General features: G+C 33.8%; 2 protein-coding genes across 2 annotated transcripts in view; one reads left to right on the forward strand and one right to left on the reverse strand.

The window, feature by feature from the left end:
• Positions 1-8,808, reverse strand: part of LOC149806649 (nipped-B-like protein) — a 183,346-nt gene extending 174,538 nt beyond the window's left edge. Inside the window, exons 1-3 of the mRNA XM_089956155.1 lie at positions 8,624-8,808; positions 6,194-6,285; positions 3,900-4,068 (exon numbers count right to left, since the gene is read on the reverse strand). Coding sequence (XP_089812281.1) covers positions 3,900-4,068; positions 6,194-6,257 — 233 coding nt within the window. The 5' untranslated portion in view covers positions 6,258-6,285; positions 8,624-8,808. The remainder of the gene's footprint in view (positions 1-3,899; positions 4,069-6,193; positions 6,286-8,623) is intronic.
• A 230-nt stretch (positions 8,809-9,038) lies between these two features.
• LOC149806650 (sterol carrier protein 2-like) overlaps positions 9,039-26,902 on the forward strand; it is a 91,949-nt gene continuing 74,085 nt past the window's right edge. Inside the window, exons 1-4 of the mRNA XM_089956167.1 lie at positions 9,039-9,127; positions 17,458-17,515; positions 19,131-19,202; positions 23,530-23,594. Of these exons, the coding sequence (XP_089812293.1) occupies positions 9,059-9,127; positions 17,458-17,515; positions 19,131-19,202; positions 23,530-23,594 (264 nt within the window). The 5' untranslated portion in view covers positions 9,039-9,058. The remainder of the gene's footprint in view (positions 9,128-17,457; positions 17,516-19,130; positions 19,203-23,529; positions 23,595-26,902) is intronic.

The raw sequence follows: 26,902 nt of genomic DNA on the forward strand, positions 1-26,902 counted from the left end.
CTCGATAAGAAAATAAATTTTTCTCAGAAACTGCAAGTATTAGAATTGTTACATCTTTAATCCACTGATAGATGAGATGAAACTACAGCACTAATGAAACTAGATCTGGTACTAACAATCTGCATTGCTAGTCACAGAATTGCACAAATCTCTCGACCTATGGTATCTGAGGTCCAATAGTCATGTGATAACAACAAACCCCTTCCCAATGTTGTTGTACAAATATATCAATGAATGTTAAATATTATTTGTAAAAGCCCAAAGGAATATAACTCTGCATATGTATTCCAAGAACAATGACCAGAAACCAACCGCTGTCATAGCAAACTGGACAGAGCCAGATTCATCAAGCAGAGAACAAGTCAGTGTGGTAGTAACATGACACATATTTCATGAATCTTATCCAGGTAGTTGATCTTGGAATATATATATATATATATATATATATATATATATATATATATATATATATATACACACACACATAGCTGCCAACCTTCCAGGCTCACAATTAGTGAAAATAGGGATAAAAAGTCGTGAATTTGGACACGAATTCGTGAAAAAACCATGACAATAACTCCATCCACTCTGACCACTCCGACCGTCAATACTACACTATATCAAGTTCGCAAAATAAAAATAAAACACTACACATATGCAGAAATATTTATTTATCAAGACATTATACTGTGGCAGACTTGAACTTCCTCAACTGCTTGATCGTAAATTTGTTTTCTAAACAGTTCCGACTTATTGCCTGCAGGCTGATCTTGGGGACTAAAATTGCTGACAAATTTTCTGCAGCTAAGGAGGCCCTAAAGTCTGTCTTAATTTTCCTCACTAAAGAAAATATTCTTACGCTGTCACTGTTGCTGTGAGTAATGCACAGGAACTGCAGCATTTTCGGTTCTTCCACAGGAAAAAAGGCGATTTTCGAGTCCAGGAACATTTGTCAGAACAAATGTTTAGCATGGTCTCCAGCTGATAAAGGTAGATTGCATTCGACAATAAAACTCACAAATAATGCTTCAGCGTTGGTAGCCTGCAGGTCTGCCGCAAATGGTTTAAAATATTCCAGAGATGAAATCTGCGAATTCTTAATTTTCCCAACTTCTACATGTTTTTTTGCAACCGACATTCTTCCTCACATCGTCTCTGCGATGACACACTGAGCGCAAGAAGCATGAATGAATATCAATGTTTCATGGCAGAATGCACGGCCAATTTTTGATATATTCCAAATTAAACTTCACTTTTTGAGTAATACCTTTCTTTTTCCTTGGTGGTGAAGACATTTTCAAAATCTTACATGCGAGGCTGAACGGTAACTCAAATCAGTGTTTTGACGCATGCGCTGAGCAAATTTCCGGTTAAGCCCCAGTTTCTCTCAAAAGCATTTGTAAAACTACTCTTATACATATAGATTAAAAGAGGCTAAAATGCTTGTTACTGGGCCAACTGTACTAATCGGCTGTAGATCTACTAATATCGTGACCAGCAGTACCAGACTGTTTCGGCAACTGCGAATATCACGACTAGCGCTTAATGGGAAATCGGTTATTTTATTAAAGATTTAAAATAATTGAGGATTGGAAAATTCGAGAATTTTTGGCTTACGGCGTGAATCCGTGAATCGCTGAAAAAGTCGTGAAATTCACACCAAATTTGTGAGGGTTGGCAGCTATGTATGTATATATATATATATATATATATATAGAATTCAGAGTTATTTCAGTTTTTCATTAAAAACAGAATGCAATGTTTTTTTTAAATTTCCTAATTATTATCCCTTAAATACCTGAAATGGGGTTTTCTCTGTATCTTATGACAACTGGACATATGTGATGGACATGATGGTTGCAAGATATGTGTACGTATATGACAAGCAATGCAAATGGTGAGCACCAGGTCAAATTTCATCAATGCTGTAGTTTCATCTCACCTGTCAGCGATTAAAGCCAACAACTGTAACACTCACAATTTCTGGAAGAAAAGGTTTCCTATCAACTTCATGCAGATATGACTCAATATAACAGTGTTTACATTCGATAGGCTATCTGGTAAGCCACCACCATGTTGGCTTATTGTGGTGCTCTACTGGTTTCCATATCTTCAATTTAAGAAAAGAAAATGATATCTAGCTGTCTAATCCACTGTGTTTGGATTGACTACAAATATATGTTTATGGCAAGCACTCAAATGACCCATACTGCAACCTCTGAATATTCCGGTCAGAACACAATAAATTTAACCTACTATCAGTTCAGTGGGTGACAGAATTTCATAGTCATTTCCTCAAACTTTTTCCCTATTTCATAGTAGTGTGTGAACCCTGTGAGGATAACATTTGTTCAAAATTTGATAAAGTATGCAATGAATTTGTTTCTGAATAAAATGAAAATAAAGATTGTGAAAATTAATAAATAATAAAAAAAAAAACCATTTTAAAGTGCTAAGAAATTTCCACTAACTTGCCCTCTTGCACACTGTCCAGGGTAAGTCATATATAAAGTTTTAATTTTTTGGCAGTTTTCTTGGTTTACATCTCCATCAGGTTGTTTTGATTCTTTTAAGTTTCTGAGGTCTAAATGAAATTTTAGGTTTTCAATTTTTCTGAGGTCAGCTTCTAACCTTTGGGTAGCTTGTAAAACAGAAAGAGATGCCAATGAAGGGGGATTCTGTGTAACCTGGACAGAAAGGCCGGTCAGGTTAACTGATGTAACAGCCAGACTGGTTGGCTTTAGTTCTGGTCATGCCGAAAGCAAGGCAGGATGGGCAGATTTTCTGCAACCATCCCCATCCAGACCTGGATGTGTAACCATCAGATTATCTATATGGACAGGTCTTTCACTAAGATACCCATCCTCATAAATATATGAAGCCATATGTCAAGCTAAACTGTTGGATCTATCATGAAGACACTAGTTCTGGTCTTGAATAATTTCCCTGTTTTCTTTGCCTTTTGCTGTTTTTTTGCACAATGGCCAATCAAGTATTTTTGGACCACAAACTGCACATACTGCATGGGGAAGAAGAGGTACAACATATACATGCCAGGCAGAATTTGAGTCTTCCTTTCCTTTCTATTTCTTCTAGTTATTTCATTTAGAAGACACTTTTGACACATAAGCAGGTTAATAATTCATTAAATAACACAAATTATAAACAGAGTGCACTAACTGAAGGCAGTGTGTGCAAGAATTTGGAACTCAACCTGCATTAATGATAGTGTTATGCTATGAATATGTATTACATTTGGTCAGATCTTGTGTGCTTGTGTTTGCGTGAGACAGACAGTCTGAGAGAGGGGCAAGAGAGTTCAGACATATGGATTCAACATTAACAACTGTTTGTCACTGAAAAAGAATTCTACTTAAATACCCACTGTGGATGATCGCATATATTTCATTAGCAGAAAAACCTGAGGTGTTCCAAACTGAACCATTCCAATTGGTAAAACATGTTGACTGGAACATTTCCATAAATATTATTCACAATCCCCTTTAGAACAAGTCAAAAATAGCAGCTGTGACAGACACTTGGCCTCAACATAAGCTCATTTGTCTTTACAAGCAGAGGAGCTAATACAATGACCAAAGGACCTGCTAATGAAAGTAATGTCAACACAATTGGACCAAATATACTCACCTTTTCGCTCTTGGTGTTTACAGTTCAGTTTAGAAAATGAACTGACAGCATGATTCAGTCATGATAAGTTTCAAAATGGTAGGGAAGGGAGGAAGGGGTTAGCGACAGCGCAATCTGGATACATGCATGGACATCACAGATTACAATTTATCCCAAGCACCAAGCAAATGTCTAGAAACTATACTCTGCAACAGAAGTAAAATGAGAACGATGACTGATGCAAGTTTAAACATAATACATTAAAGACTTACATATGATCTGTTGAATTCTGCCTGAGTGCATATATAAGCTGACTGGCAAGAGCATCATCTCCATTGGCCAAAAGTCGCCGAGCCTCCTCTGCTAATTTTGCATGGTATAAAAGACTCTTGTTGTTCACAGCATTTGGCAGTGGTGTAGGCAAGGGCAACTGGGGAAGCACTACAAAATTCAATATTATTTATGATTTTCTGTAGTGTATATATATATATATATATATATATATATATATATATATATATATATATATATATATGATTACTAATAAAAATTCCAGTGAACTTTTTCATTTTTAAAAAGTCAAGTCAGAAGATTTTGCATCTTTAAGACAAAACATCAAAGAATTCTCTAATAAAGACCTCCATCTTGCAGCAGAAAAGTAAGAGTAGTAAATATAGCAAGATTTTCAAGATGGCAATTGTAACTGCCATACTGGAGGGAAGCTCATTTTCTTTTGGGACCAAGCAGACATCATATCATTTTAATATGTCGATATGACTATCCATTCAAGAGAAATAGCAATAACAAGATTTTCAAGATGGCTACCATGATCAATATGTATCAAAGCAACCTCTGACAAGCCAGATTTTGAGAGCAAGCTTGATTATACTCCTTAGAACTTGACAGGATTGCCAGATCATTTGAAAAATCTAGCTGATCTCTTTAATTGGTTTCAAATATGTTTCCAATGGCACCTGAGGCCTGTTACTTTGGTTATCCTGATTTAACAGGTTCCTCTGGTGTAGAATTTGAGATCTTGTGTGATATATAATTTTTCTTTAACTAATGGGTCAGTGGTTTGCTTTTCTTTCTTGGGCCAGATTTAGGTGGTGCGTCATTTATAAAATAAAGCTTTTTAATTCCTATACTGTTACATTTGGTAACTTGAATTGTGTACTTGGTTCTTAGTTTAAGTGGTGTCTACCATGGGTTTCTGGTGGCATTTAGACTGAATTTGGCTTAACCTTATAGCCATATGTACATCTGGGTATCAACAGTATTTGTGGAAGGTTTCTTTGCCACTTTGGCTGGAGTGGTGTACGTTTTAGCTGTGCTAAGTACAAGAACCCCACTCTTCTTGAAATAAAAATTTTGTGTTTCTTTTCCCATGTTTTAACTGGATGAAACTGATTTGTCAAGTTTCACTTATGCAACTTACTGAACTAAAAAAAAAAAAAATGGCTTAGAAAAGATGCATTTCTTAAATCAAAAACTGGTTCCATTTTGAGACTAATCCATAACATTACAATTAGACGTACAATCATGTAATAAATCACAGGATGTATCACAATATTTTTCCAATATGAACAATCAAGAATCAGAGCAGCTAGTCAACAAAAAATGTTATAATTATGGAGAGAATACATATTTGCTATTATGAAAATGGGCAGCTGTCTGCTCTCATCAACTTTTAAAAATGCATGCAATCTGGAGAATCCCAATACATACATGGTCTTGATTCTGGCAGAAGTTACCTTAGAATATGTCATTTGACAGGCACAAAAGTTCACACTGCCTGCACATTACCCGAACTCTTGTGTTTCCATTCAATACATTAATAATCAAAGTAAAAGTCTTATGTGGTCAATGTTAGTGCTAATTTGATGATGGTAAATACCAGCAATTATGTTTTTATCTACTAAACTCCTGCTGAAAATTCACACAGGAACCTTGAAAAATGAAAAGATTAAATTTTTGTAGCCCAATCTGAAGCAATTTATGACTCAGTAACAAAAGTAATCATTTTATCCAATAATGCATCATATAAACAGATGAAATGGAGTTCTGCTATGGAGGATATTGCTGATCTTCAATTGTATACTAATGAAGCTGCATTTGATATTATACAACTTTGATGGAAAAAAAAGTTATAAACTTTTTATATATACAAAATTAAAATATTTGTAAACATTTTAATAATTTCATTTGAAAAATATGCAAAAGCATTAGTTTAAAGTAACTAATTAAAACCTCTAAACTGACTTTTCCTTTTTTCCCCCACCAACTTCATCTGTTCTGGTTGGAGAGGTAATTTGGTCCAGAGATTGAGGTCCAACATGGACCTTGTCTAGTTATGATTAAATGCAGTTGCACATGAACACATATGAATGGAATGAGGGGGGAATAGCTCTGGCAAGCAAGATTACAAACTTTTGATTTGGATGTTTCAAAAAGAAACTCATGGGATACACACACACAAATACACACTTCATTAAGTAAAGAATAAACAATTAATGGCTGAAACAGACTTGGGAAATCTCTAAAAATTAACAGCTAAACCACTTACAGTCTGTCAAACTTGCTATTCCAGCCAGTGTTGTGATTGGAACACTTGGGACCTCGCCATTCATTGTGAAAAAAATTCTTTGAAGATTACATCTGGAAGAAGAATTAAAATCAAACATGAATATAGACAAAGTAAATAATTACCATGAAATACCATTTAGCTTATTTGCACTACCATCTACTGTTTTCATACAAATGACACAACTTCCAGTTTAAAAGATTTACCTAGTATCTAAGTTGACTGAAACAATTCAGATAAATTTGGATTTTTAAGCTTTCTCCTTGTCTAATATTTAAGTTTCTATCTTGGTAAGACTGGTTGTTGGATCGATGGCTTCTACATTTCAACTGGAATTGAAGATAACCAAACTGCTGAAGCATTACCCCACATTCCTGTGTTGTGCTCTCACATTTTAGAATCTGTTCTTCTCCACAATTCAACCTTCATAGTGGGATTAAATTATTCACAGCTCAATACCCGGAGCCCCTCTAAATCTAGATCTAGTCAATATTATATTTTACTTGAATTGCCCACTGAGTTTGGCATAAAAAGGTGTTACCTAATTTGTCTGAAAGAAATTCTGAGTGTGACAATGAAATGCTGCATTTTCAGTGTGAAGTTCTTAAAAGACATTTGTAAATTATCAACATTCAAAACCCTGCTTGGGCTCCTTTCACCATATGATTATCTGCCTAATTCTTTTTAAAGCTGCAAACTTTTTGCTGGGCAAATGGATTTCGAGTCAGCACAAGTGACTTTTGTACAGTCACTTGCCTCTGGTCTGTGCTTCAAAATAAATTTTTAGGGGGAAAACAAACAAGGTGTACTTAATTTAAGTTTATTCAGCCATTCCAATTAATGGAACAGTTACAAATAACATGTCAAATGGAGCATCAACAACTCAATGACTGTTAGTACTACAGTTTACCCATATTTTCAAGTTCAACAACATTTAGAAAGGTTGCGTTTTTGTAAACTATTATACTATTTCCTGATTTTACTTGTAAGCAATTTACAGACACGGTATACATGTTGATTCCACATGTATAATGATGTACTTGATTCATCTTTTAATAAACACTTTTACACAAAGTTCCTACACTGCACTGTATCTTGTCTACTTTGGACGATTTGAAAGCTACACTACCAGTGGGTCACACGGTAAAATATTTTACAATGAACTCTCATTAGTGGTTATTGCTTATTCTAGTCCAACTTAAACAATAACCACCAATCAGAAATTAATGTAGCTTATTCCCTGTATGACAAACAGGATATACTGGCAAAGCAACAGAGAAACTTTGTGCAAAAGTCATTAACTGATATGGAAAGTACTTAAAAAGAGACGACTTAAACAGATGCTGTCAGGGCATGCTATTGCATGAATTGTGCAAAATTTGTACATATTCGCACACTTGGAAAACAATGATGCACAAGAACTCCTACAAATTAGTTTAAAGTCCTACATTTGAAAATGTGCTCAGCATAGTATACAATTTATATTTTACTGTTCTTTTCATGACATCTATTTTTGGGGATGGCAACTTTTTACACATCTGGGTTCTTCAAACATGACAGTTGTTAAACTGTTTTGATTGGCACATTGTACCTCGGAATAAGCATTAATGCATAGTTTCAATCTTCCATGAAGGAAGTTTTACAAATGCATATTTAAAATACAGGCTACCTACAAAACCCAAAATGTCTGATTCCCAACATGGTTCATGAAGTTTTAATTTAACAGATAGGTACAATTTCAAAATGATCTTACAGACTCTCCTGTATCCCACAAGAGAAACCCAACACATGCATCTTCTATTTGCTAACTATACACATATTCTTTTGTTCCTTTCATCATTGTGCAGGGGAACAAACTCTCTGCACTTCCTAAGAATTTTCTAGCTGGACGTTTTTGAAATAAACTTGTACAATATTATGGCCATTAAACATTGCTTTTATCTTTTTTGAAGATAAAATCTTCATTTGCAAATAACGTCGACCTAACCATATCCTGCGATACTGTACATTTTACATCTCTCCTACTTTCACCGTTAAACCCGTAGCGCATAGAGATGTAACTGTGCACTAACGAAACGAGGGTGTTACAGCACAACTATATAAATCATACGTTTCTTGAACTCTGGAGTTTTGGGTAAGACTTAAATTTTTGTGCTCCACTGTTTCATGACTTCTGTGACAGGCTCTAACACCCCCACCCCCTTTTAATATCAACAATCGTCAGAGGAGCAATAATAGTAGCATATACAGACTTATTTGACTGCATGGCTATACGTCATATAATTCCAGGAATGAAACCATGGCTTTTATATACAACTTTTCCAAATCATATCTGTTCATACTGACGATGAATCAACTAAAAATAGATATAGGATAAAATCGATTGTTGCAAATTTTGATGTCTGCACTCACCTGTCCTATTTTTCGACGATTCTTAGAAACAAACCGAGATCTTTCGGGTTATTAAAATATATCAATGTAAACAGGAATAATTACATTATCGGACAGACTTCTATCCAGAAAAACAGAATTAATATTATAGATGATACAAGCACTAGTTTGGGGAAATCATAACAATACCCGCGCCAAAAATTACAACAAACCTAATCACTGTAATTTCATATAATTACGAGGTAAAATAGATCGCAATATTGCGAGCAATATAAAAACGAAGCAATTTGGTATATCTCTTTAAACAACATAACAATAAATTTATAATTTTTAAAAGGAAAATATTAAATTTCTGAGCAAATAATTACATCTAGTTCTTTAATAGTATGAATCGCGGATGAGCACCAAGTAGCTTTGGAAATAGTTCCTTATACGGGCTTCTTGGACGTCATCACGATGGCCGCTACCGGTGTAAACAGAACCATGAAGCGGAGAGTGTTTATAGTGGGAGTTGGAATGACAAAGGTTTAAATAATAATAATGAAATGTGACATTTGCATAAATTTAGTTCTGTGTCAAAGAGTGTTTGATATACAATTTTTCCAGTCATATTAAGATAGTGACAAGTTTATTTAAGTTGACCATAACAAGTGTCTGGGGCGTTGAAAAGTTCAAGGTGCAAGTTTGAGAAATTATTTTCTGAGATAGCACCATGAAATTACATTTGAATAATATCAAAATATATAAAAATGGAATGTTTTGTACGTGATTTGAGTATGCATGATTAAAAAAGTAAACTTTGTGATAGCTTTTGAAATAACGGGAAACATTCAGCTCTCAGGATAAGTTTACTTTTCTGTTTTGGGTTCTCCGTTTTGCAGGTACTTTAGACGCATTTCTGTGTCATTCTTGAATCGTTCTTGTGTTGAAACCACTATTGTGCTTATTCATTAAAGTATACTTGCACATTGAAAAGAAGTCACATTTTAGTAAATGGCATTTGCAGTTTTTAAATTTGGTTATAATAAAATATTTTGGTGAATTTTCATTTCTTTCAAGAAGAATCAGTGATCAAAACCAAACAAGAATGATAACTTTGATCCATCTATCATTTTCGTGACAGAAACTTAGGACTTCAGGGGTGTACATTTTAAGAACTTTGGAAGTCTAAAATTGGGAATATTTCTCAAATAATTCTGATCACTATTTTGTGCAATATTACACAGTTTGTGACTGACCAAGTAGATGCGGGGGTTAACATGTTCAGAGAGGATACTGTTGTCAACTTAGTTCTCAACAAATATTTGTGATAATGTATTTAAATAGGGGAGCATTAAACTACATTGATTATCTGCTTATATTCTTTTTCACAAGGTCACATTTAGTTTGTTAAAAATTCTCTAGAATGATTGAACTTTGCATATTAGTTGCCTAGTTTAAAAAGGAATATTGTCAAAACAATACTAGTTCATTTTCTCTTCTTGCAGTTTAGTTCATTTTACACTGACCTGATTCAGTTTTATGTATTCTTCTGTGAGATATCACAGTCATATTCTGTGAGATATCACAGTCATATATATATATATATATATATATATATATATATATATATATATATATATATATATATATATATATGAGGAGTCAAATCTCGAAACATTTCACACAAAGTGATTGCATTGTTTAAATATATTTAGAAGAAAAATTACCAAATTTTTTATAATCTGATTATTTGGTATTTTTATATATATCTTAATAATGTATACAGATCTCCCACCTATCCTGATTGACTAGGGATTATTCTTTATTTTTTTTACAAATAAGAAAATTCAATTATTTTCAATTCTACCCAAAATTCCAATTTTTCAAGAGGGCAAAAGTGATAAAGAAATTCTTTGAGGAATATGCTACAGTCATAATGTAAAACTATGTGATTTTCCATTCTCATCATGTATGCTGATATTTTAGTTTGTTAATTTAATTAATACTAAATATTACATATGAAAGATGAAAATTGAAATATATATTTTCACTGTATGACTAGCATACATTTTTCATGTGAAGTAAACAGCATAAGACAGTGGAAATGTGAATTCCATTGTAAAGTTTTTGTAAATATATGGTTACAAACAACAGATCCCTGTTTTTTTCTCCAAATCCTTATTTTCCTCCTTGGGCATTCTGATTTTCATCCCACTCACTGTGGCAGGTCTGTGTATTGTAATAGTTTATGTGACAGTCATTTAGTTGATGACACTTTTTTTTATTAACAATGTCTTATGAATGTGAATAATACATAGTACTACTTTCATTCATAAATCTCTGTACCAAGTTTGAGTAAACATCTCATGATCCAAGGAGGACATACAACACTTTGTCGATAACTCGTGCCCTGATAACTCATGAACTTATAACATGGGGTCAGTCATGGATCCCATTTTTCTTTTACTAGAAAGTTTTAAAAAATTGACCTCTATTTGTTGAAATGAAGAAAATCACAAAAAAATTGGTAACTGAAACCATGAGATATTGCTAGTTGTATGGTTGAAAACGGTTGATATGACCTGGAAATATGAATCAGCATTATGAAATTATCAACTTTTAATGAGATTTCCTGTCTTTTTTAAAATTTCTTTGCAAACAACATTCTTGGTACAGTGTGAATAACAGCATGTAACACAGCTTTGATCAATGAAATGTCACTGACACCTACTTGAGGCAGCAATTTTATAAATAAATATGAATTAAATTTGATTTTTAATCAAGTGAAATTTATGTATTCTATCTTTTAGCTCAGTTTCAGTGTAATGATCATAAATACAATTTGCCCAGCTGTATTCAAACATGAAATATGTCACTCTACCGTAAAACAGCTCTGTCCGCTAGCATTTCAGTGAGAACCTAATTAAGTGCCTATGGTGTTTTTATACCTGATTCGTGAAAGTATTTGTTGTATTGTTGCAATGAATTAAAAGCTGACCTTGTTTTACCATGTTAATTACATCTTCTGTATCAAATAAAGAAAGTGGAATAAAAGGCATGCAAATCCAACCTACATGAGAGCTAGCATCCCCGGTCGAGTGTCAGGTCAACTCATTTCTAGTGTCTAATAGAATACTGTTACAGCATTTTAGGTGAACATAAGTGTACGCATATAATGGTTGCTCTTGCCAGCTGGGATTTATTTACAAGCTTGAGAACATTTGCTTGACTACTATTTAATCCTTATCGGCACCTGTGCACAATCATTATGAATGGGCAGTGCCAACAGGTCTCTGGTGTCACACTTAGGTAGCATAACTGAGGTTAGATTGCTTTAGGATTATCTTTAATGTTTATGATAGAGGAAGATGGACTCAATTATGACTTGATTTGATAACTTTTTATTAAAATATTGGCATTTATTTGCCCATCAATATACATGTTATTCTTCCAAGAGTAGTACAAACAAACCCACAACATTTTAAAGGATATCTGCCACACATACTGTTTTCTAGTTAGAATCTGTTGCTTTTGAAAAACAAATTATTGTTTTAGATAAAAAGAATCTATATTTTTGTGTGTCCTTCCCAGATTATAGTGACCAGTAAATGTAATACAGGTGCAATGATGTGTGGTTATCAGGTAATGCAGGCTGACAAGTGTGAACAGAAAGTTGTAAACTGATTACCTTACAGTTTTTAAGGCCAAATGCTGGATGTTTTATGTAATCAAGGTATCAAAGATGGTCAATTGTGAGGAAAGAAGCCATTTTTGTAAACTGATGAGGCTGACTGGAACTGCGGGTATTTCATACTCCATCATCTAGACCTAGATGAAGTGGATACAAGGTATGATTTGGGCAGATATGTCAACTAGGTGGTGGATGATATTGTATAACATGCATTATGACTATATGGTCACAAACTAAATAACAGAAAGAAGCAAAACCAACAAGTTCTGTAAAACTGAACAGATAATTTATTTATCAATGTTACAACTCTGTGTGTGTGATTTGGATTTTTGATGTAGCTTTAACAATTTTTCAGTCATATCGCTACGATGTCTGCAGTGTGGAGGTTTATAGTGATGTCTAGCACTGAGGCATCAAGCCACAGACATGTAGCATTATGTCCCACCTAGTTACATTATCCTGACACCAGGCCAACCAGTCCTAACACAAACCTCTTAATGCTGAGCGCCTAGCGAGGCAGCTGTTAGTACCATTTTTATGAAGTCTTTAGTAGGGCATAACCGACTTTTGATCCGGAAATCGGATTCCACCGGATAGTATGAACTTCCGATTAATCGGAGTCGGACAAGGCAGGAATGACCGATTCGGATAATAAAATTTCTATAGCACCGTGTCTAACACTGCGTGTCATTCGATAGTGCGTTAATAAAGTTAAATAAGAAGTCAGAAAAGTCCAATATGGTCAACACAACGGGGTGAAACGATAATACTTGAGTTAGACCGAAAGATTTAAATTTATTAAAATATATAATACAGTCCTACCCGTTTATGTCAACATCCTCAATAATGAAGGCATAATATTGAATACATTGACACATGCTAATGAGGTATTAAAAGAAAATGATTCCGCAAGAGGCCAACTTTATAGGACCAAACAAAAGCCTGTTTTATTTTTATTTGACCGCGACATTAAAGCATGGCGGCAAGATCAACTAATTGTTGAATAAAGTACAGGATGGAACTGGCCGCTTGCCGACATAAATGATTAAGGCGGGAAAATAAAAGCCTGGCGGCAAAATCAACTAATTGTTGAACAAAGAATGGGTCGGAACTGGCAAAAAAATAAAAAATTTCATGGATTCTTTGTGGCTTTGAACTTCGTTGCATTTTGCTATAGTCCTGCCATATCCTTCCCCTTGTGACATCGGTGTGATATGCAAAACGTGTGTAACACGGTTTAAAAAGTTAATTTGAAAAACCTTTTAATTTAGCATTTCCGATTAATTGAATCGTATCCGGAATCGGAAAAATTTCATGCCCAAAATCCAGAATCGGAAATCAGTAGAAAAATGCTAATCGGTTATGCCCTAGTCTTTAGTATGACTCGGCTGTAACTATTTATTAGCAGAATGATACCTGTTATAAAGGTAAATGATGATAATAATACAACTGAACCTTCCAACAACTGTAAAATATCAGTAGCATTCTGTATCCAAGGTCTACGTGCAAATAAGTTAGTTGAATTTTGTCCATTTCCTCAACAACTTCTCTAAATTTTGCACAGATTCTTTGCAAACACAGGCATTGTTTAAGGCCATGTACATTGTTCCTCACTGAAATGTTCCATCTTGTGGACAGAAAAGCAGAAAACCAGCTGCTAAAGGAAGTACTATTAAACAGTACCCCAGATCTAGTAAGTTATAAACATATACATAGCCTATGCTGCTAGGTGCAGTTTGGCAGTTCATTTTCAAAGCCAGTCAGACTGCTCAGTTTGTGTATCTGCACATGCACAGCGCTGTCCGATTCAGTGATAAAGGCTGAGATGATTCTGATTGTTCTAAACCCCCCTTGGGATTTTAAGCTGGCTATCCTTGCTGGTCATACTCTTCTGTTTACATCATGTGTGACAGGTACACTCATTCTTTCATTATAGTCAGACATTTTGTATAAAGCATCAGATTACAGCCAGAAAGGAAGTACTTTATTACAACAAAAAAATGACCCCAAAATACCCATTGCTGCAAACAGAACTCTAAATGAAGCAGACACTCAAGTGTCATCTAATAAATCTTGGATCTGAAATTTCATAACATTTTTTGAACTATGTAGCTTCCTCAGATAGTGAGCAGTTTAATACACTAAGACATATGTCTTCTACAAACCTGCTTGATGTGGAAAACCATATATTCATAGTCACTTTATAATGGACCCTGATTGCAAGTATTGCAAATACAGTTACATGAATCATCTGAAAATCATTAAACCTGACTGCCACTGACAACCAAGTATTAACACTTTATGTACACTTGCCTCCTGTTTTTGATGGTTTGCCATGAAACTTGGTAAATATTATGGTCATGACCTAAAGATATGCAACTTGGTTTCCCTAGTTTTTGTTATTACCCATTTTAACTTGAGCTTAATGCAGTTTATGACAAATATCATTTTCAAAACTAGTTCAAGTTTTTTTTTGATTGCTGTGAACGTTATACTATGTACATATTATGGTCATCATCAGAATATATGCATACATTTTTGTATTTGTATATAAATAATAATCATTGATTTATCTCCATGGGGGGGGTATGGATTACATGCAAGGTGTATTTACATTAGCAAATTATTCATCATTTCTCTAGTTTTTATTGATGGTTTTTTATCGATTTGTTTTTAAAGTAAGCACTCACGATGACCACTGCATTTATATGACTTCTGGTCATTAAGAAATATAATCTGTGGTCTTAGCTTGAGTAATGAGAGGAAAAGTCTTTGTAAAAAAACAAAATAATTTGAGTGAAACAGAACATTCATGGTTGTGTTACACATGATAATCACATTTACTTAAAGCCATTATAACTTTATCCAAGTTACACATTTTGACCTTGCAGAATAGCATACTGTACATGATATCTTGTCATTCATGTAGAAGTAGACAAAGTCTATCAAGATTTGTAATGGTCATAAGTGCTTTTATTTATTCACTATAAATTTAGGTGTCAGCATTTTTAGCTGTATTGGTCATAGGCCAGAATAGCTTATATATTGGCCTTTCATCCAGTGTCTTTTGTCCATGGTCTCTGCATTAGCACATTTGTTATTATTTACTCCTAAACTACTGGATTGTTGTGAAATTTTATACACACATTCAACACAAGGTCTAGTTGGGCTAATGAAAATAGTGCCCAATAGACAACCAATGTATTGACCAAGGCAGCAGTGTTAAAAATCTCATTGCTAATCCTTCGGTTCACTTAATGGAAGGATGAATTCTTATCTTATAGGCAGGTTATTTTCTGCTCAGAAAAGTACAAAGTACCAGCTTATGCAATAGAAATGGTTAAGTATTACATCATTAAAATTAGTTTTATAACACCCCCCTCCACAAATTTACATGATTATCTGTAGGATGATGAGAATAAAGATATTAAAATGTCAAAAACAAGCAGATATTATTTTATGCTTGCTCATGGAAAAAGACCTTAAAAAGTATAATGGTAGTCAAATAGAAAGTACACTTCAGAAGTTTTAAAATCATTGTCCTGGATTTCAGTTTGTAGAGTCGGATGGTGAAAAGACAATACATTATACAATATGTGTAGTGCACAAAGAGAAAGATCATACCATTTATCTGATGCAGTATTAACATCCTGGATATTCTCACTACAGTAAAATGAGTTGAGGAGTGTGTCTTGTTAAACTAAACAGAATTGTGGTTACAAACTGTATATTCTGCACTTATATCATCAGGTCTATTAGTGTAACCATCTGTTGGTTCAGGGATGTAGAGTAGGCCCAATGCACCATCTTGTTTGTTGCAAGAAACTGGCACAGTGAAGCAGCAGTGACACAGTGGTTATCAGGCAGGTTGAATCCTACCATTGTGAGCCTTCCATATTGAGATCTGAATGCCTTATGCTCAAGTAACCATTCTCTAGAATTATTATGAACATGTGAGTCTTCATTTTTTTTATCCCATTCTGCTGCTATAGCAATAAGTACAGCTATGTTTTTGCTGAAAATATATTTTTTTTTACATTGTCTGTCAGTGACTATCAGCCATCTGCTTTAGATTATTGTCCAAGCTATTAAAATTGGTGAGATATTTCTGTAAGCCAATGAAATTGAATGTCTTAAGCTTCTTTGGCCAAAAGCACACTCTTTTCTATAGGCTGCATTAAGTCAGTCTAAAATCAACTTTAACAATCTTTTACAATATACAAGAAATTGTTATTTAACATTGGTTGTCTGAGTAAAATGCATAAAACACAAGATCCATAAGAGCTTTTTTACTGACATAACAGTATTTCATAATTCAGCAAACAGATACACAAATATTACATATTTACAATGCAACAGTATACATGTAGACATTACAGTGCCAGTGGTAGCAGCAGATTAAAAAAACAATATAGGTAAAAGACAATACATTGTCAGATTAAAAACGATACAACAGTAGATTAAAAATAGTACAATATCAAATTAAACTACAACACTAGTAGACAACAGTCAGATGTACATTTTTTGTTTTATGAACATATGGCAGTAACATATCACAGAGTAGAGTATACTGAATAATTTAAATATTGAATATGACTATTTTATTATTTAGAAGCATACACAATGTCAGTGATTACAGCTGATTGAAAGAAAAGACTGTTACATTGCATGCTGCTAATGGTGTTCATTCGATTCAGGAGAAATGAGGGTGTTTAAAATTACAGTAGAAGAAGGTGCTAACTTAAGATAGGTATTATGTGTAGTGTAGCAGGATTTAAGTATGACTACCCCAGTGAAGAAGGTAACCCTATAGTTGAAGTGCCACCGATCAATAAATATATAGACATAATGCACATTTACAGTTTTATCATTATTTTCTTGGTTTTTTATGTATTTTGTGGGTGCCATAGTGGGAACTTTATTGCACCAAAGACGAACAATAAGGGCCATTGGCACACGGTTTCAACCTTCAGTAACATGAACTCTGATGTTGCCTTTGAAACCACATATTCTCTCAATGACTACCACTTCTTTTGTGTATGAAATATGTTGTTTCTTTTTTGTTAGGCATATTGTTACTGATGTCCATAATCCTACACCCTTTCCATTATAATCATGACCCAAAAAACTGATTTGGTTTTCTTGGGATTTTTAGCCTGAATGTTTTTTTTTAACTTCACAGTTTGAAAAACCAGGCAGAAGGGAAGACTTTGACTACCCTCAGATGGCCAAAGAGGCAGGTAAGAACAAAATGAGAAGAATAATGAAGGAAAGCAATTTTTTAAGAGAAAAGTGGGCTAAGGTATAATATGCATTCAAAATAGGTTTATTTTCTTTATTACATTTGTCAAATCAGAACTGTACTGGTCAATAACTTAATGAGAAATAAGTCCTAATTTATAAATGTCTCCAATCAAATAAGTGTGCAATTTTTTAATAGATGATATTAAATCAATGACAGAAATATAGAGAGTTCAAACAAACATAAATAATAAAGACGTTTTACCAACATATTATGTAACTTAATTCATAATGCCTAGGATTATTACAACATTAATAATATAATAAACTCTATCACTATATCAACTTGCATCTTCTATACTTGGTCACTTAAAAAATAGAGCACAGGTGTATTACAGTATGTATACAAATAAATATTTCAAAAATATTGGTTAAAAAGCCCTTTGTATTTTTACTTATAGATTATCAGGTACCGTATATACTCGCTTATAAATCAAGTCACACTGCAAACAACAAAGAAGCTGATCTGCCAAAGCATAATGCATCTGCAGATTAGGGTCTGTGTTGTTTGCTGTATTGATTACTCCAAACAAACTGCACAAACTCATATCAGCCAGCAAAGATCTTCAGCTGATCTGGGTGTGGGCATTTTGCAGTCGGACTTGTTTTACAAGTGAGTTTATACTGTACAGTTTATAACAAAGGTAAATAACAAAGATATTTTAGTCACATGTTTTATCTAATCCTTAATGCCCACGATTATTTCAAAATTAATAATATATTAAAGTCCATCACCATATCAACTTGCATGTTCTGTACTTGATCAGATGTTGACCAAGTCTGAGAAATGTTGTTTAGAAATTTAAGCTCATAAGTGTACACTAATAAAACAAAATTTACTAAGAAATATGACAATAAAAATATACTAGGGACCTGCAGTAGCACAGTAAATAGAGTGTCATATTCATAATACATGGGCTGCTTGTTTGACACCTGCCCAGGCTGGGCTTGGTGCCAGTGTGTCCTTGGAAAAGGCACATGCCTGCTGTTTCCTTGGCATGATGTAGACATTATTATGTTAAAAGGCCATTAAAACCAATAAAACATAAAAATGTATTTGTATATTTTTCATGTATAAATAAATTTATTGACTTTGATGTGTTTTGATAGATAAGCTTTGCCAGCATTAACAGTTTGTTCATTGTGAAAAGAAGATAATTCTCAGTTCTATATCAGTTTTATATGAAGACAGTAGAAATTTTGAATCTGTTATGCAAAAATGTTTGTTTTAAGAAATATGTGTGAAAAATATTGTTGATAGAAAAATGTAAAAGCTATTTGATAATTGAAACATTACTGATCATCATTATTACCGAGTAAGCAAATTTGAAAATTTACCGGATGATTACAGACAACAACAGGAAACATAAATTCTTACATGAATGATAAACATTGTATCTTTGATTGTCATACCTTGTCTGACTTTCAGGCTTTAAATATCTATATCATGTCCAAGATCAACCATTGCAGGGGATAAATAATTCACCATAAGAATTTGGTCCAATAGACTTGTAAGATTACTGGTAACTTTCACAATTTGTTTTCTGTTCATAGGAACAAAGGCTTTGCAAGATGCTGGAATCACCTATGATAAAATAGAACAGGCTTGTGTTGGTTATGTATATGGTAAGTTTTGCATTGCTGCTGTGTTATGCTTCATTTCAGTTGTTTAAAAATACAATATATGTATCGAATTAATTGTTTCAGTGTTTGCTGTTTTGAAATCCTTCTCACTTCCTTCAGTTTCTAAATCAGGTGAAAGTATTTGGTATTCAGATTGTGGTTACACATTTATGTATTGCATTTATCCATAGGTATATTTGTATTACATTTCATTTCCTACTTTTTGCATGGTACAGTTAAGTACTTTGGAATGAGGATGCATCTATATTACAATGCTTAAAACTTTATTTCCTCTCAACCATTCTGTGGTTACAGTTTTTATTGCCATGCTTTTTAGGTCTGTTGGTCATAGACCAGATGACCTTATAACAGTTGTTCTCTACCTTGTTTGACTATGACCCTAGAAAACAGTTTTTCAGAACCTCACGACACCGTTTCCACATTTTGATAGGTTTTGCTACCTTAAAATAAAAATCCTGGTGACCATGATTGGGGCCATGATCTGTGATTATGGTATAGCCTGTTGTCCTATGTCCATCCATTAACAAAAGTTTGTTATTGCTACTCTTCCAAAACTACTAGGATTATTGCCATCAAACTTTACATGCACACATTCATCCTAAGATCTAGTTGGTCCAAAATGAAAACATTGCCTCCCAGACATACAGTATGGCCACAACAGCAGCAGTCTTGCAAATCTGATTAATGCTAGTCCACCTGAATGGAGGGTCATTTCAGTATTGGATTTTTACTGAAAGACTTTTTGTGTTGTCTAGTTGGTCCTTAAAGAAACTGATGCCAATATGACATCCAATATGGTAACCACAGCAAATCTTGTTATTCCTCCTGAACTGAAAGTCATATAAGGATATGGTTTTCACCAGAAGACTTCTTATGGTGTCTAGTTGGTGATAAATGAAAATGGTGCCTATCTGATAGCCATCTTGAAAATCTTATTATTGCTATCTTTATTGCTACTCTTCCTAGATGGAAGGTCATTTTGCCATGCAGACAACCGTTATGACTACCACAATGAACTAATTTAAAATCTTTACTAGTTCTCCAGAATGGATGGTCGCATTGTTATGGGGTTTTCAACAAAAGTCATCTATTGGTATCTAGTTTTCCTGAATGAAAATAGTGACAATTTTTCATCCAGTGTGGCTGCCACAGAGGCAGATTTGAAAATTCTAACACTCAGAAATACCATAGATGGTTTCAACTTACATTAGTTAAATAAAGACATGATCTTATCTTGAATTCCTGGAAAAAATCTCAAGTTATACATCAGGTTCTTTGCAGGTCTGTTGTTTAATAAAAATGTGGAGATTTTGTGATCACCTCCATCAGCTCACATGCTGACTACTTTCCTATGTGAACTGGTGGAAAAGATTTTTTTGTATCTGGCTCCACTCCTTGGACCCCAGGAAGGTGAAAAATGCAAACATAGAATTTCATCCACAGTTTTGAGTATTCATGATGGACGTAAGTTTTGGTCATGAGTACAGAAATACACCTCCAATATATGCTCCAGGTTCTGTTTACTTAAAAATCAAATTGATGTCATTTCTTTCCCAGTTGTAAGTTTTGTTGATCATAGTATATAAAGAATATTAATATTTCATAGATTTAACTTTGAGTAGTACTGAATATAATTTCAGCTGAATTGTAGGTTCATGTATGCTGCAGTACCTCTTATATTTACTTGACCTGTGTCATAAATGACGGTCATTAAAGAAGCGATCATTTTGTGTTCATAAAATGAAATCAAAGTTTATTCATTATATTTTTTTATGCATTTACTACTTTTTTAAAAAAAATCAATACTTATAACCATGCAATGTGTGAAACCATTGAGCTGAACCATTATTCAGTCAGGAAATAAAATAAGTAAAATCAATTACGGCATGTGTAAAGATTTTAGTGGACACTGATGAATTAGTTCAGAGACTTCACTTGCTGTTCATATACAGTACATAGGTAGTACACACATAAAAGCAGAGAGATTACACAATCTGAAAACATTTTTGCCTAATTAACACATAGAAAACAACTTATTAAAAGAAATGTAATAGATCCTTTTTTCACAAATTTACCTTAAAATTAGTGAAGAAACTTAGGCATCCATGTATATAGAGTGTTATATTGGATACCATGTTTCAGAAAATTGCCAAATAAAGAATCAAAAGTGTATGTATACAGTTGCTGGTCATGAATAGATGAAATATATATGTGTCCAGTATTTAACATTTTGTCCATCCTGACATGCATTCACTTACTTTAAGGGATAAAATCATTAAGGGGAGGAGCATTTTATGTAAACATGGATATATTTTAGAAATAAACTTTTTGAATCAATTTTCTAGCTCTTCTCGTGCTAAGGATTTTAAAACTTTTCCTGTGGCAAAATTTGTCAGACAGTTGTGAAATTTCCGTATTTTACATACTGCCATTAGTGGGTCATTTTAGATCACAAGTTTGGCCACAACATTTTTATATATGCTCTTAAAGAGAAGTTTGTAAATCATCAAATTTCATGCTATTGGCAGAATTTAACAAAGAGCTTTATTATTTTGGAAGAACACATGGTTACTCATTGGTTGAGGTATTTGACTTGTGTCCAGCTAAGATTACCTTAGCTTAAATAGTCCCTAGTTATATTGATCGAGGCAACTTAGAGCTAAAGTCAAATTCATAGATCTTTTAAGAAGAGTTGCCAGATCGGTTGGATTTGGTATCTCTCCTACAGATGTATGTGGGTTTGATGCCTCCCTCCCCACACTCTGTAAGCCTAGATGGGCTATCATGGTGTTTTCTTGGGTGAGGTACTTTACTGTACAAGACTCTTGCTTTACTGTAAAACACCAAACCAATCCAGACTTATTATTGTGAAGATTTAATGTTTATTTTTTTTATAGATTTGGTGCTTATTAAAATCTTTAATGCTGTCAAATATTTATTTCTCATGGTATGATGACTTGCTATTGGTTAACAAAAGGGCTTTGTACAACAAAACTCGTACATGAGAATCTAGATGTGACTTGTGATTGGAGCAATCTTCTACAAAATTTGTTTTGGTATTATAGCTTATTTGTGGGTTTGGGTTTATTTTTCTTTTAGCTCAACTGGCCATAAAGTTTAGTGAACTTATGGCATGGCTCTGTCTGTTATACATCATTCATCCATTCATCAATAATTACATGTTACCATTTCTGATTGCTATATTTCTAATCTCATTTTGATCATACTTACAATAGGGGCTTGAATCTAATTGGCTGGGCATGTTTTCACTCGAATGCAAAACTTCAGATCCAGTTTTGAGCAAAGTTGGCATATGGTTGTATCGTCAAGATCTCTGATGAGTTTGACAATGAGCGAGATCCATGCATACTAATGAGATGGTATTGTATTTGATTGACAGAGATTGTTTCCAGTCTGGAGACAGTATTTCTGATACAGTTATGATGAAAGTTGACATGTGCTTATATCATTAAAATCTTGAATGATTCAACCATGAACAAGATTTATGCATATTAATTTAATTGGGTGACTTTGGTTAAAATCTGAAGACCATATTTCTGATTTGACTTGGAATATGGACTTTTATTATGATTTTTTGTAATAAGTTTGACAATGAGTGGGATTTACACATATGAATTGATGTTTGCATCTGATTGGTGGAGATTGTTACCACTCATTGATTATATTTCTAATCTGATTTGTATCAAACTTGCAACCTGAAGTTGTATCTTAAAGTTTTCAGACAAGTTCAATAATGAGTGAGATCCATGCATATTAACTATATGCTCTTGCATCTGATTGGCTGAACTTTTTAATACTTAAGAAACTATATTTGTGATGAGATTTTTTATCAAACTTGTTAAATAACCTTGTATCATCACTATGTCAGGTGAGTTTGATTATGTGCAAAATCTAGACATATTTATGAATTTCTGATTACCTGAGCTTGTTGCCACTATAGAGACTGAATTTTCAGTTGGATGGATTTTGCACCAATTTGCAAATAAATGTGTATCTTTGATAGGTTCTATAAGAAAAAGTGAGATTTGCATACATTAATAAGGTGGTCTTGCATCAGGGTTGCTGAGTTTGTTACATCATTAGATCTAGAGTCTATATTTCTCATACATTTTCAATACAGGTGGTAAAATAAGTAAAACTGACTTAAGTGATGCTTATGAGATAGGCTTACCTTGTGATGTGTTCTTAACAACGGTACATAAGACTGCTTAGTGAATTGTTAACTGCTATGTTTTGTAAGCCAGGCAATCAATATCATCCCACTTGGACGTCTTCTTTATTTGTACAGGTGACTCTACTTGTGGCCAGCGAGCTTTGTACCAACTTGGTCTAACAGGCATCCCAGTTTATAATGTAAGTTTAATAGAATCAGTCATATTCACAGGCATATGACGGAAAACACACTTGATGTTTAGAATTTGAAGGCAGGAATGATGTTTTACTGAGTTCTGATTCAGAAGGTTTGTTCCCTATCCCAGTGTATTTGATGAATTGGTTTTCTTTCATTTCTCACCTGGAAATATGCTCTATCATAGATATTGATATAGCTTTAGAAATGCAGAATACTTTCTAAAAGTTAGAGCAGAAATAGCAATAAAAGTTTAGTTTACAACATTTTGTTATAAACAAGGACTACTATTTAAAGATTGGCAACATTTGCATCTTTTGATGTCTAAAAATGCAAAACATATTGCAAACATGTAATTATTCGTAGATGAAGAAAAATCAGTATTGTTTTCAAAGTATGAAAAATAATTTGTAGACAAATTAAATGATAATTTTGGAGAAGAAATCATGTATGAAAAATAAAGGATCCAACAATGAGGAAAACTCCAAAATATCTACATGATCATCAATACAGTAGTGCCCCCCCCACCACCACCACCACCAGCGGCCAACGCTTCTTACGGCCAGAATCCCTTGGCACTGATGAGTTTGTGTTCAAAAGTACCCCTCAAGAATGGCTACCCCTCTCAGTCAACCAGCGGCCAGCATATAGTATAAAAATATAAATGTTCCCCTCACAAGCAGCCACTTTTTATTTCAAATGTATCCAGAACCAATAATTAATTCATATCATGAAGTAAGGTAAGTAATCAGATTATCTCTATTGTCGATACATGTCTCCCAATGTCAAGTTACCATTACTGAAAGAAGTGTTGACTAAAGTACATGTAACACTAAGATTTATATTATTGTCTTTAAAAGCTGACATTTACAGGAAATGGGCTCAACAATGTTATGATAGTTTTGGGCTTCACACATCTGTCAAGTTCTTCTCTTTGATCATTACAACCAGATGTAATTGTCAAGATCATAACAGCTCTTTACTTTAAATGTCATGTTTACCTTGAGCTTTTGACAAAGATAGAACAGTTGTAAAACAGCACTTAGAGGCTATATACAGTACATAACATACTTAGTTTTAAAGATGTAATTTATATTTAAATATTCATAACAGTTATCTGTCTATACACTGATTGGTTTAAATCCCATGAATGACCATTTGGCATGCGATGTTGTTTTTTTCAGAAAGTGAAGTGATGTCTACATTCCCACCAAAGAATTTTTTTTATCAGTAAGGGCATGTGCACTTCCTGTAGTTATGCATATGGTTATAGTTGAGACTGTGAATGCAGAGATTTGACACTTATCTGTCAGTATAGAAGTGTCGCTGGTTAAGAAATTAGTATCACCAAGCATTACTTCATACCATATATCATACAAGTGATAAGCATTATTAATTGAACAAAGATTTTAAATATACAGAGCAGTAATCGTCCAAAATAATTAAAAAGAAATACAGTGCGAACCCGCTATTACACGGTAGTTGGGAGCCATAAAACCCAACCACATTATATACCGAACCGTGTTATATGCAACCATGTCAGTTAGCTGAAGAAATTGTACACCCCCCAAAAAAAATTGTGTGGGGGTGGGTGGGGGTACTAAATGCGGATGGTAAAATACGTGCTTCGTCGGCACAGTTACCATCTTAAATTGATGCATATTAAATGAGAAATACACCTGTAGTGAAAACAGAGAAGACATAATAGTTTACTTTATTTAGAGAACCATGAATTGGTACATATACGTGAATCCTGTTTGTATATAAATGTCTAATGTATAGCATGACTAGAGTATCAACACCGTGTACTCACCTGCGAACCTCATCATATACAATGAATCCACAATACAAGTGATTCCATCGAAAATACACACACACACACACACAGCTTTAAAATATTCATTAATTTTGTAACAGGTCATATTGGTCTGAATTCAGTGGAAAAACGTAACACAATCATGTAACGAATGACGAAACACATTTACTTTAAAGTACATTCCAAGTCGGTAAAAGTTAGTTTGCATTTTAAGCCACCATTGGTAGCGTTTGTAAGCATAAACTTTTTCCTTACAAAAAGGAAACTTTCACAGCACAGTTATTGTGTTCCAGTCACGTTGGAAAATGCAAAAATCCATCAGATTCCATCACTTTTTATTTAAGTTTGCTACTGACTTCCTTTGAAGAAAAGTTCTTTGCTGTTGTTGAAAGATTGTAGTTGGCTTTCTTTGATGAAGGGTGCATGCACTATTGAAGTCACCACTAAAGGACAGCTTTGGAGAACCAAACGAATGCCCATTTCTTGTTGTGGCAGCAACATCAAATAGTTGTATTACATGAATGAGACTGATATTTTTTCCATTTGCTGAGCACGTTTTCATAACAGTCGGTGCTTCAGAGGTAATCTGTTTCTTTTGAAATTTCAGGAAACTATTTTATCTGGGTACATTTTAAAAAAAGGAATTGGCCATCGTTTAGACTATTCAAGTTAATGTACCTCCATGCCTGTTGAATAAACCAATAAGTAAGATTTTTTAAAATTTTTTTATTTACATTTGTGGTAGCAGCATGATGCTGCCTTCCACGCATGCGTCTGAAAATTAACAAAGGGTCAACGGACAATAGACACGCAGGTATTCTGATGACAGGGATTATTACAGAAAACTGTAAAGAGTTTTCTGAAGGATTTAATTCTGAGTGAAAAGAAGATGAATTTTACTTACCATCCACATACAAACGTCAGTCTTTGTAAATATATTAATTACTAGCGAGTGACCGAAAATCCGATGAAAGATAGATTACAAGACAATGCCTCGTCTGGTTGATCTCCATTACCAGAAATGTCAACAACAAAAAAGCAGATATTTCAGAACATACAGACCTCATGCTAGATGTCAAGATAAGCGGATTATGATGTAACAATGCACTGTTTAGATGGTTTGTCAGTATGGACAAAGATTTTGTTTATGTAACAATAAATTAATTTTCAGTGCATTTTATATCCAGTATATGGCTTCCTTTCATGGGGCCTCTGAATTTCTGCACTTCAAACCAATGATTGTATAAAAAAAATTTAAACAGCCAACAATGTTGCCAATAAGTAAAAAAGCCATATGGTATGTTTTTCAGCCAGTAAGGAAAAACAATCCAAGTTTGCGACATTGGCAAAGACCTACGCGATCCCAGAATAAACTTTGTATGCGTTTTTTTTCTTCTTCTTCTTCGTACTTTTAAGATGAAAAAAACACTTTTTCGTGTATGAGAGAAATGCATATAAAATTTCAGGAGCCAAGCCACAATCGTCTTGTATTATTCA

Source organism: Sinohyriopsis cumingii, chromosome 1, assembly GCF_028554795.1.
Source record: "Sinohyriopsis cumingii isolate HCF-2022 chromosome 1, ASM2855479v2, whole genome shotgun sequence".
NCBI classification, from domain to species: Eukaryota; Metazoa; Mollusca; class Bivalvia; order Unionida; family Unionidae; genus Sinohyriopsis; species Sinohyriopsis cumingii.